This window comes from Drosophila gunungcola, unplaced genomic scaffold, assembly GCF_025200985.1.
Source record: "Drosophila gunungcola strain Sukarami unplaced genomic scaffold, Dgunungcola_SK_2 000072F, whole genome shotgun sequence".
In the NCBI taxonomy this organism is placed as follows: Eukaryota; Metazoa; Arthropoda; class Insecta; order Diptera; family Drosophilidae; genus Drosophila; species Drosophila gunungcola.
Genome location: NW_026453235.1, coordinates 117,202 through 129,473, shown reverse-complemented (window position 1 = coordinate 129,473; position 12,272 = coordinate 117,202). Strand labels below are relative to the sequence as shown.

Below are 12,272 nucleotides of genomic sequence, written 5' to 3'. Positions count from 1 at the left end.
CAGGAACACTCGAAAAGAAAAAGAATAGAATTAAATAATCGGTGGACACAGGAAAAACATCGATATTGCCCAATTCTGGCAACATCACAACTATCGAATAAACATCGATTTTGGTTCCAGCGCTATCTAATAGCAACAATTGCCAGCGAAAATAAAAATTAATTCGGCGCATTAAAAAGAGTTTCAGGTCCATCACCTAATTAGCCGAAAAGTAGGACAAGTGCAAGAAAAACTGAAGTTCAGATAATATCGCTTGTCACCTGCGTCCGTGCGTGTGCGTGTGTGTGTGCGAGTGTGAGTGTGCGCGTGTGTTTCTGCTTTGTTCTGCGAGCGTTTCGTTTCGTTTTTCGAAATGGCAAAGAAAACCTACGATTTGCTCTTCAAACTGTTGCTGATCGGCGATTCGGGAGTGGGAAAAACGTGCATATTATTCCGATTCTCGGATGATGCCTTCACGTCCACGTTTATATCGACCATAGGTGAGTAACGGGACCTTCCATACATATATCAGCTGTACAGCCAGGATAAGTGCGTGTGCGAGTGTGAGTGTATGAGGGACTGGGCGTGGCACTGCCTTATCGACTGGCGGACACACTGCTTGCCTCGATCGCCCAATACCTTCGCCTGCTAAAAAAAAACAAAAACGCAAAAACCGAGAATATATAACTCCCCAAACTATAGTACTAAATCAAAATTAATTCACGTAATACAATCGTGCAAACATTTGGCGGAATTTCTGCCCTATGGGTAGATGAATCATCGTGATATCACTGGGTAACTGCTTTAATTTCCTAAATTCCGAACTCCAAGCCAATGTAATCGATAACACCAATGTGACGTCATTGGCCTTCTTTTGTGTTTGTTTTTCCGCACTAACAATGTGTTGTATTTGGATCCGTTTTCGCAGGCATCGACTTCAAAATCAAAACAGTAGAGCTGCGCGGCAAGAAGATCAAGCTGCAAATATGGGACACCGCCGGCCAGGAGCGGTTCCACACGATAACCACCTCGTATTATCGGGGGGCCATGGGCATAATGTTGGTCTATGACATAACGAACGAGAAGAGTTTCGAGAATATAGTCAAATGGTTGCGGAATATCGACGAGGTGAGCGACCCCTGGCCCATGCTAAAAAACCTATTTATATCTTTGTCCTAACCCATTTCCAGCACGCCAACGAGGACGTGGAGAAGATGATCCTGGGCAACAAGTGCGACATGACGGACAAGCGGGTGGTGAACAAGGAGCGGGGCGAAGCGGTGAGCATTATTTCGTTCGGGGAAATTACCTCCAACCCGCGCAAACTGAGGATCAGTGTTTGGGGCACAGTGTTAGGTCCTTTACCGTACTCCTTATTCTGCCTTTTAGCCTGTTTACACAGGGCCACATCATTGACATACTATGAGAAGTAGAATCTTCAAAATATTTCCCCACTAGTATTTTTACAAAACTTGCATACGGAAATATCCATTTTAACGTTAAGTTTATAAAAAGACTATTATTTGAGGATTATCCAGCTTACAAAAAACAATGACAAATATCTTTTTTAGAAAAATTCATGGCTCCAAATACAAATATCTTTAAATGCTTTTCGGCACATCTATCTTTATTTTAATTATACTCCCCAGCCTAACAACGTATTTTAAGATACGGCTGTAATTTAAATGCTTTCATTATTTTTTGTATATTCTAGTCTAAAAAGGCTATTAATAGATAATTACCAGATAAATAAAAATATACATACAGTGGGCAAAACAAGTTTACGAACATTTTATATAAAATTTAAGTGAAAAGTGTATACAATTTATTTTGCCCACTGTAAGTACAAACAAACCAGAAATCAAAGATCGGTATTTGTCGAATAACCACAGATTCTGTAGTTTGATCTACAATGATTCAAAATAAAATTGATTCTATTTTAATTATGTTTTATTTTACCTTTCGTTGGTGGTTTTTTGAATATCTTGACACTAGCAAAATACTTCATGGGAAGGTATAACATGTATCAAATTTGTTTAAAAAATGTTTATATGAGTAACACAAATGGTTAGTATTATGTTAGGATATTTGACCAAATTGTAATACAAATAAATATGGGACGAATGAAAATGTTTTGTATATAACAAAAAAAAATTGAGGCCTAATAGAACTTAGAAATGATTTACAAAAAATTGTATGGCGAATTATAGGAGGAAATAATATAAATATCCGGTCTGTTTTATCTTACTTTGAGGTAAAATTATTTGGAATGAGAAGAGTTAGTAGACCACAACAGTCATCAATTCTTTAATAAGATAAACCTTAAAAAGAAAGCTTTTGAAATTGGTGAAAACCATTACATTTCTAACATTTTCTTGTGATATTTCATGTACTTTCATTTAGTGGACACAAACGATTTTCTTCTTTATACAACATTTACCATTAAATAGTTTTTATATTAATGTATCAAAGGTTAAGGTTGATTTTGATCTAAAGTTGATATTTATCCAGACTATTAACAAACGGTTTAACTAGAGGATTATTGTCGAGACGGTCTGAATACCGCTGTACACATCATTATTATTATTTTGGCAATTTTAATTGAATTTACTCTTGAAATTCGTTAGTGATTCACAACATACTTGCCATTCCTGATGTTCGCTTTATAGACTCTATATCTATTTTATACTTCCTCAAATTTAGTTCTAGTTAACAAACCCAAAAAATTCCCCCGGAAGACAAAAACACAGTGTAGGGTAATTTATTATGATTGCTTGTCAATAACCAGATACGCCCGATACGATGCTTGGTTGATCAATTTGTTTACAAAGTCTATAACCCACTATATCTTTCTCTATCTCTCTCTCATTTTGCATTTCGCGCCAACTTTTAGATTGCCCGTGAACACGGCATTCGATTTATGGAAACATCCGCCAAGTCGAACATAAACATCGAGCGGGCATTCTGCGAGCTGGCCGAGGCCATTCTGGACAAGACATCGGGGCGCGAGTCGGCGGAGAATCCGGAGCGCGTGATCATCGATCGCCGGAACAACGAGAAGGCGCCGGGCTACAGCAAGTGCTGCGCGTAAAACGGCGCAAAGGGCGAACGGGGCGTGGTTTTTTTTGGCCCGGTTTGTTTGTGCTTAGCTGTGCGTGGGGAAGGCGAAGGATGGAATTGGATTGGATTTCGGATTGAATTGAATTTTAATGGAATGGAAATGGAATGGAAACGGATTGGAATGCGGTGGGGATCGGTTTTTGAAACTGCTCCGCACAAACGAAGGGAAACAAAGCAATAAACCCGGGGTCAATCGCACGGAGGACACTTACTTATTACGAGGATACGCAGATGGAACAAGCAACAGAAACAACCTACCTAAAGTTTAACAACAGATATTGTAATACGAACATTTGGAAGCAACTTTACAAAAACAGCCCGAACGATGGTGGTCATTAAAAGTGGATTAAAAGTGGGCAACGTTAGTTAACGCACACTCGTCACACTCGGCACCTGGACACAGCTCCATTTGAAGGGGCAAACACACATGCATTTCGGGCCGACTTGTTCAGCTAGCTAACGTGGACAGGAGATAGAAGATCGGTTCCAGGAACTGTCCCAGCCACATGACACGATGAGGATAAAGATAATGATAAAGATAAAGATATAGATAACAAAGACGCAGACGTAAGCAACTTTTGTAACGTAACTTTTGATATATATATAATAGTCTTACGATTCCTGTACTCAGCCGTACGTTCGTTCGTCCGTTCGTTCGTCAGTTCGCCATCGCTCGCACTCCCCTGCCGCCCCACTTAGTGTTTTGTTTGTTTTGTTTTGTTTTGCGTTTCAGCCTAGATATAAATAACACCTATACATATTATACATCGGATAGTATATAGCATATACCTAGCTTGCTTTCGCTTTGTTTATCGATGCTAAGCCAGCCGCCCCTCCACTCATCAAGCCAGAGTCACAGTTTGAGCTGTTCCGAAATTGTTTTCTGATTATTGCCTATATATATATATATTTATATATATATATAATTATAAACTATAATATTGCATCGTTTTTATGTGCATTTGCGCCCGCACACCCAGTATATATATATATATGTGTGTACACTTAAGGGGCGTGGGTGTGCAGCGCGTGTATATCTCCATGTATGTATGTATGTAAGGACAATGCACGCCACGCCATGTAGCATCCGCATCCGCATCCGGATCCGCAAGGGAGGTGCGCCCAGACCCAACGCACCATCGTGCGCTCGCTCGCTCGCTCGCCTCCTGTCTCCTTGTAATTTTATTCAACAATTTTTTTTGTTCGTGTAAACCTATTATTTGTAACTGTATATGGATCTAGTTTAGTTGTCCACACCAAATGATTTACCGATTAAAAAATATAAAGAACAACCTAAACCATGTCATATAATCCAAAGACTATTTCTTGGGTGATTGGGGTTTTTGTCGGAGATAAATTGCTAAGCCCTGTTTATCGCAAAAACTTATTGACCCGCGGTAATCATACGACTGAAAAGTCATAATTCTAATGTCGATTAAAAAATCATAAATCTTGTATGTAAAAAATATGTTATCATTATCATGAAAGCCAACTTTGGCAAGCCAATAATATAGTCCCTGATATAGTTATAGTCGAGTCATATCCGTAAATGTTAGAAACCATCAAACTACATATGTGGATTTTCCGATTCATTTTTGTAACGTCATTTAACTGGGAACCCTATTTATCTAATCGTTAACAATGAATATGTCTCGAAGTTCAAGCGCATAGTATTTAAAAACAGCAAAGCATTAATTTTTAAACTAATAATTTTTCGATCTGTATCTTATATGGTCTGAAATAACAATTGTTGCAAATAAATGTTATTGCTTTTGCTCCATCTATTTTTAAATCGATTAAATTGGCTGCAAAGTAAAGTAAATTGAAATCAATTTGCCACCAAATATACTTTTTAAGACTTGGAATCAAAAGTAATTGAAAAAATATGCTTGTGTGTGTATTCCGGACAATTATTCATTTTTAAATAAGCTGAAATATGCAAATCCTTTCTTACAAAATCTATGTACAAAATTTAACAATTTATTTGGAGAATCTTGGGTATAAAATACATCCGGCATCAGGTAAATTATAAAATGTACACTTGATGCACTAATTGGCAGTCCGATGAACACATGTCCCCGCTATCCAGGTGGATAGCACCCGGAGTTGATCGTCCAGGAGAATGAAGTCCGCATCGGAACCGAAGTCCAGTGTCCCCTTTTGCCTTTCGATCTTCAGGCACTGGGCGGGATGCAAAGTGGCCGCTTCAATGGCATAGACTACGGAGCATTCTGATGCGAAAATCAAGACAGGATGTTAGATGTGAGGCACTTAATAAGAACGCCAGCAATGATCACTCACCCGTGGCCCTCTGGAAGATCCGGACGCACTCGTCCATGGGTGCGATGCTGCCGCACAGGGTCTCCGTGCCGGCGATGAATGCCTTGCCCTGCTTGACCTGCAACGGCAGCTGTCCGATGTGATGCACACCCTCTTCGAGGCCCAAGGCCGAGATGGCGTCCGTGACCAGAATGAGGCCCCGTGGATGCGTCCGGTAGGCGATCCTCAATGCAGCCGGATGCGTGTGCACGCCGTCCGAGATGAGGCCGAAGTACACGGTCCGCCCGTGCGGCACTGCGTCCGAGGCGAGCAGGCCCACCAGGCCGGGATCGCGATGGTGGAACGGCAGCATGGCGTTGAACAGGTGCGTGATCAGCGTGGCGCCCTGCTGCACGGCCCGTTCACCATCGCTCAGCGAGGCCATCGAGTGGCCCAATGCCACGGTGATCCCCCGGTCCACCAGCTGGCCAATCACCTCCGGGTCAGTGACCTTCTCCGGCGCCAGCGTGATGATCTTGATGCGGTCCAGTGAGCCGTATGTGCCCTCCAGCGTGCTAAGGCCCTACGGCGGGACAAGGGAAAAATAGTTCAATTTATGGAACAAAGTTTAAAGTTCTCAAGCACTTGCGTTGAACTCTTAACTTGTAATTTAAAAAGAAAACCATTTTTCTAATGTTTTATATATTAAAGTATTATAAGTATATATATACAAATTACAATTTAATTAATATTTTTGAGCGAACAACAATTGCTTTAAAAATACTGATTATTGAGAGACCTTTTTTTGATCAAAAATTTTTAATTGAAAAATTCGATTAAAAATTTAACATTTAACTCTTGAAATACATTTTTTGTTAGCTTATTAAGTAAATCAAGAATAACGAAACTTCAAAATACATTTCTTTTTAATTATTAAAATAAATATATAAGAAAGTTAAATTTGTTTGGTTCTATTTGATTCGCTTAATAAGCTTACAAAAAAATCTCCTTTTCAGAATGCTGCACAAAAAAAGTTATCCGTCTTGGAACAAAGATTTTAATCAAAAACTAATTTCTCAAAAAATAAACAAAAAGAATAGTAATTATTTTGTAAGCTATTAAATAATATTAAAAAAATTATAATGGAATTGTGATTATTTTTATTCAATAAAATTAATAAATATTAATTAAGGTCCCTGATTTGTATTGCTAAGTAATTGCTTTAGTAAAAAACTGCTGTTTTCTAAAACTTTTAAAGTTCAATTCGAAACCTTGAATCCAGAATAATTTCCTACCTTATCAATGGTCTGTATGCAGTTCTCCGGATGGGCACCCTTCTTCTGGGGATTGATGAACGGACCCTCCGCATGGATGCCCAGGATTCCAGCGCCTTTTGGAACCTCTGCGGGAATGCGTGGCAGTATTGTATGGTAGCTTTCGCTGGGCGAGGTCACCAGCGTGGGACAGAAGGAGGTGACCCCGTTTTTGACCAGACCGCGAGCCACCGTGGTCACACCCTCCTCAATGGTGTCGGTGTCGTAGGAGAAGTCCACGCCATAGCCACCTGTAGCAAGGGAAAATAAATTTCAAGAACTTAATCACATATTTCATATTCAATTGAATCAAAACAAAAGGAAACAAGCGAACAGGTCTAACCAAAGTTAAGCATAGTTTGTCACTGGCTAACTATTTTGTAGAGGGACTATATCCTTTCAGTCACAAGTTTCACATTACTAAAAGGAAATGAAATAGTAAAACTAAATATTTGACTTTTGAAGTCAAAATGTTATATTTAATATTTAAATTAAATAAATCAAAATGTTAAATACAATGCATATTCAATTGCATGTTTTAATATTAAAATATCTTAAATAATGTGGAAAAAATAAGATTTAAAAAATGTTACAACTCGAACCATTATTTAAGAAGTTATTAGAAAGGTTTTAATTATGCACCCGATTGTTTTCAAGAGTCATATTTATTTTGAGCTTAGTAACGGTATCTTAAGTTCCATAGTGTGTAGGCACGGGTTTATAAAATTAATAATAAAGAATGAAATAGAGAATAATTTTCTTGAATCTCTAAAATCTCTAAAATTGAGATAACGATCTTCAGATTAATTTTAAATGCAATATATTGTTAAGCATCAAAAGTAAATATATTTGTTGAACAAAAAAGGTCTGATGAACTATAAATTTTAAATATAAATACCGAAAGAGTCTCCATTGTCTCTTCAAGACAAAGAACCAGCTTATCGCGACCTTAAAGCCACAGCTTAGCACAGCCACAGTGGTCCTACCTAAAATGCCCACTGTAGTCCACTTGCGGTTAAGCCGTCGCTTGGGGCCTGTGAACTCACGATAAGATTAACTCGCTCCGATTACGAGTGCTCCATATTGCGGTTCGTCAACGGGTAAACAGAACTGCGGTGCCTACGACCTTGGCGACTAATTGAACTGCGGCGAAAGAGGCAATTATTGGGATCCCAGGCGGAGAAAAACATTTTACTTCTCTAGCAATAGAAAGCCCATTGCCTTTATTTGTCTATCTTGATAACTATTTCTTTGTGATATTTTAATATTTAAGTTTAACTTCAAAAAATGTAGATTTGACCTTTTTAATTGGGAAATCTTTAAATAAATCACCATACTCGTATCATACACAAAAATCTTCAATGGTTTTCAATATTTTAAGTCCAACCAAAAATCCAAACCATTGAGTAGTGTAAAATTGCTATGAAATAAAGATAATTTTTCGCTTTCTCTTTCTATTCGAACACAAAAATGTCAAGACCAAATTGATTTGGAATTTCATTATAACGAGTATTATTTCTTATCAATTTTGTTTCTCTGTTTAGTGTTTTTGGTGTGCTCACGGAGTTAATTTCCATCGATTTTAAGCCCTGATTGTTTTTTTTTTTCAGTGTAGCGGGTGATGGAAGTGATGGGAGCTGAGTTCACCATTCATCTGAACAAATCTAACAAAGCCCTACTCTTTTGCTGGTTTTAAATACATATGTACATAAGTACATGATTAGCAAAAATGAAAACCTGAAAATTTCGATACCTCTGATTGTTTTTTTTTCAGTGTGGCGAAGTCGGCACTGAGCTCACCGTTGATCTGGAGGTCGATGTAGCCCGGGGCGATGATGGCGCCTCCGCAGTCCATCCGGCAGTGGGCCTTGGCCTGCTCGTCGAAGAAGACGGGCTCCGGATTCACAATCCTCCCGTCGCGCACCCACAAGTCGTCGTGGATGAGCCGGTGGCCACGAACCAGCCGGCAGTTGGTGAACTGTAGCAGGCGATGGCTCTTCTCCTGGCTGCTCTCCTGGCAGGTGCACGTCATCCGGGCGTCCATTGCGGGTGGGAGGCGGTAGACGGTAGGCCGTAGACAGGGGGCGGGGCTGGCGATCAGGGCGGAATGAGCGATGGCCCGCAAATGAACAAGTAAAATGTAAACTAAATGAAAACCGCAAAAACAAAAACGAACCTAATCAGCGGTAGTGTGTGACAATTCAGCTATTTTTCGGCCAGATTTGGCTATTTGCAATTTACTTGGCTACATCTAGACAATTTTTGCTTTGTTGGTATTCGCTAATGAGCTTATGACACTGCATTGTTGACCTCATTCAATTCTCATTTATTTTTTTAACTATACGGTCTTACGTAAGCAATGAATGTAGAAAACTGACACAATCTCTGAAAATTTTTGTTGAATTGCTGCAAAAGCAGGGTAGTTGCTCTTTTCTATTAAAATTTAGAAGACAATTGGTCCCAACATGATAATCACCAAATACATACATATATGCTAATAAAGATCCAATAATGAGGCAAAAGTTAAGACAAACAATGATGGGACAATTGAAAAACAGCAGCTGAAACAGCTATTTGACAATTTCAGTAGAAATTATGTTGGGTCGTTTTTTCAGCATTTCAGAGATTCTGTCGTTTGGGGAATATCAAAGTTATGTCCATAAAGCTATAAATTTAGCCTAATAAATTGGATTAAAAAAAGGCTTCGAAAATAAATGTCAACTATCAGGGCAACTATGAAAACAAGGTTTTCATAATTTATATGGTTTTTATAATATTCAAGAAGTTATACAGGTCCTTAAATTCAGAAATTTATAATACATTAAATCGGAAAGTAAATGTTATGAAATTAATTAATTAACTGGGCATGTATGCAAAATAGGTCGAAGAATAAATGCTGAGAATAAAATAATGGCTTCGTTTGGCTTCTTTTTTTTCCGAAGCGAAGTGGAAACACTGTGTCGCGCAGCACGCAGCTTCGAAACGGATGCATTCGATTGCCGGCAATCGTTATCGATTGGATTCAAATTTATATAAACCGAATTGATGGAATATTAGGTGCAAAAACAAAACCTTGGTTAACAATATGTCGCGGCCTTGTGCCCACGACCCCAGCCAATTTGTTTTTATAGCCAATATGTGCACGGGGGACCCTTGCCCCCTCGTTGCGCCACTACCTACACTTTCTACCTTGTCACCAGCTTCTATGGCATCTCGTGGACGCTGCATAAAATGGCAATATTTACCCAACAAGCCGACAGTGAGCAGGCCGAAAATGCAAATGCAAATGATAATGACGACACGGCACCCAAATAGCAACACAAAAAGCTTTAGGTGACAACGTTCACTAGCAAAAAATATACGTTTCATTTCAATAAGTTATTCGTAAAATAAAAGTCACTATTAATTTTGAATTTTTTTTATTTTCCCAAATGATGCAAATTTTGTTTAATTTTCATTTTTAAATTTTATAGATAATATGCTGGTTCAAAATATTAAAGTCTACAAACATATAATACGAAACAATTCTATTTTTTTATTTAATGTAGGTAATGAAAAAGACTGTTGGCGTACTATTTTAAAAGTTTCCTATGAAAAATGTATTTTAAAATTTTTTAAACATTAAAAATAAATTTTTAAAGGTTGATATTAAATATCTACTTTATATGGACTTTTAAAAATTTTTGCAAACATTAAAAAGACATATAAATTAAATATTTTCTCGTTATCTGTTTGCTTAGTATTTATAAGTATATAATATAAAGATTGATAAAAAGAAATAAATTCTTAAACAGAAATTTTGTTTAAAAATAATTTGAAGTTTGAATGTTTAGAATTATAGTTACCAGAAACCACAGCGCAACTAATAGAAAACTCAATCACATGTGCAGAATTAGTACTTCCGTTGTTTTGCATTTATTTTTCACAAAATATTCATTCATTCATTTTTGCAAAACAGCTTCAGGTTGTTTGAAAGTTAGATGCACAATCATGTTTTCAATCGCGTACCGATAGCAATTACATAAATACAGGAGGAAAAGAACAATGGGGCTGGGACTGCATTGAATTATAATTTATTTTCGAAGGTGTTTGGGGCGTATTAAGTGCACTCAAAAAAATTGCACTCCAAATGTTTCTTGCGGTTTTCCTTTTTCGTTAGGTAAATTGACCAGAACACAAGGAAAAACCTTTGGAAATTTCAAATTTCATTTCGCTCAAACTTAGAAAATGGTTCCTCAGTTTAAAAGGAAACCCTTTAGTGCATTGAAATTCCTTTAGAAAATATGTCTAATATATTAAAAAATTTGTTAATAAGTTAAGGACAATTTTATTAAAAAAAAATATAAAATATGTCGAGTATAGATATGCTGGGTAGATTTTGGCAGATTCATTTTGGAATAGATATGTGATTAACGACGACCTTACAATATTAAAGGGAACAAAATTGTTGTGAATGTGGTTTCCTTGAGCATCAGTAGGCTTTTTTTTTTCCAGTGTCGTGTTTTTGACGTGCTCCTGGCTGCTCCTCTGTCTCAGCTAATCCACAATGGCCGACATTTTAAATACAAATTGCAGCGCTGTTGCTGTTGCGCCCATCCAGTCCATAGTCCATAGTACATAGTCCATTCAGTCCATTCGGCCCACCCAGAACAGCTTTCCACCTCCAAATGAGCTGCAATTTCTGCTCACACACCCAGGCACACAAGTTCGTACACCCAGGAACATGAACTGCACTCGAGGTGGGATAGGTTTGTTCTTTTTTGTCCATTGGCAACTGATTAGCATTTAAATTAAAATGTCGCAAAGTGGCCTTACCAAAATGTTGCACTCTTTGTGTGCTCGCCCCATGTTTCCCTTTTATGGCCAGAGACATCTCTAGTGATTTGAAATCACTTGAAAATGTGTATAAAAGTATGCTTTAAACATTCTACTTCGATTTTCAATGTACAAATATCACATTTTACAAGGCATTTGCGGAATAAACGCTTGTCCGCTTTTTCACAACATTTTAATTGATATCAAATTTAAAATAATTTATACCCCTTACTCGATGAGATAGAAGGGTATATTGTTAAAGTAAAGTCAGTAAATAAGTGTGTAATCGGAGAAGGAAGCAACTTCGATCCATAGAGTACAAAAATGTTCTCCAGCTAGATTACAGTGCTCTATATTGTTGACAATTTTGAAGAATATAAAGAGAATTATAGAGTTAATTCAGATAAGTTGCTTACACAACAGAATTCCAAAAAAAAAAAAACTCTAAGCAGTGACTAGCAAAGGTAAAGTTCTCTACAAGCGAAAGGCTAAGAAACCATTTACCCAAATTGCTTTCTAGTTTTTCGTAAATTGGTAATACAAGACACACAAAACTGCAAATTGGTCAACTCTTTGTACTTTATCCTTTAATATTTGCAGCAAAACCATTGTATTTGCCTTTATTGTTTTTGTGTCACGTCAAAGGGTAACAGCATATAAGATTAATTATGACAATTTATTGCTTTTGGATAAATAATTTTAATTGATTTGTGTCGCAAATGACAGTATATATACATATGTACTTTTCATGTACATTTATATACGCAAAGGCATATGCTATCTACT

General features: G+C 37.5%; 2 protein-coding genes across 2 annotated transcripts; one reads left to right on the top strand and one right to left on the bottom strand.

Moving 5' to 3' along the window:
• The first annotated feature begins 97 nt into the window (after positions 1 to 97).
• Positions 98 to 4,410, top strand: LOC128264524 (ras-related protein Rab-10). Its single transcript, XM_053000044.1, has 4 exons — positions 98 to 479; positions 908 to 1,107; positions 1,170 to 1,259; positions 2,873 to 4,410. The coding sequence occupies exons 1-4, from the start codon at positions 353 to 355 to the stop codon at positions 3,068 to 3,070; spliced, it is 615 nt and encodes a 204-aa protein (XP_052856004.1). The 5' UTR covers positions 98 to 352; the 3' UTR covers positions 3,071 to 4,410.
• Positions 4,411 to 5,063: 653 nt separating this feature from the next.
• Positions 5,064 to 8,860, bottom strand: LOC128264513 (N-acetylglucosamine-6-phosphate deacetylase). The gene is made up of 4 exons (XM_053000027.1): positions 8,472 to 8,860; positions 6,654 to 6,922; positions 5,401 to 5,941; positions 5,064 to 5,330 (listed from the first exon to the last, which is right to left on the bottom strand). Exons 1-4 carry the CDS (start codon positions 8,713 to 8,715, stop codon positions 5,149 to 5,151), a joined length of 1,236 nt encoding a protein of 411 aa, XP_052855987.1. The 5' UTR covers positions 8,716 to 8,860; the 3' UTR covers positions 5,064 to 5,148.
• Positions 8,861 to 12,272: the final 3,412 nt, after the last annotated feature.

Coding starts and splice junctions, on each gene's coding strand:
- LOC128264524 (XM_053000044.1), top strand. CDS start 353: ATGGCAAAGAAAACCTACGATTTGCTCTTCAAACTGTTGCTGATCGGC. Junction 480..907: donor CACGTTTATATCGACCATAG/GTGAGTAACGGG, acceptor CCGTTTTCGCAG/GCATCGACTTCAAAATCAAA. Junction 1,108..1,169: donor GGTTGCGGAATATCGACGAG/GTGAGCGACCCC, acceptor ACCCATTTCCAG/CACGCCAACGAGGACGTGGA.
- LOC128264513 (XM_053000027.1), bottom strand. CDS start 8,715: ATGGACGCCCGGATGACGTGCACCTGCCAGGAGAGCAGCCAGGAGAAG. Junction 6,923..8,471: donor CATCGACCTCCAGATCAACG/GTGAGCTCAGTG, acceptor CCCTTGCTACAG/GTGGCTATGGCGTGGACTTC. Junction 5,331..5,400: donor GATCTTCCAGAGGGCCACGG/GTGAGTGATCAT, acceptor TTTTCGCATCAG/AATGCTCCGTAGTCTATGCC.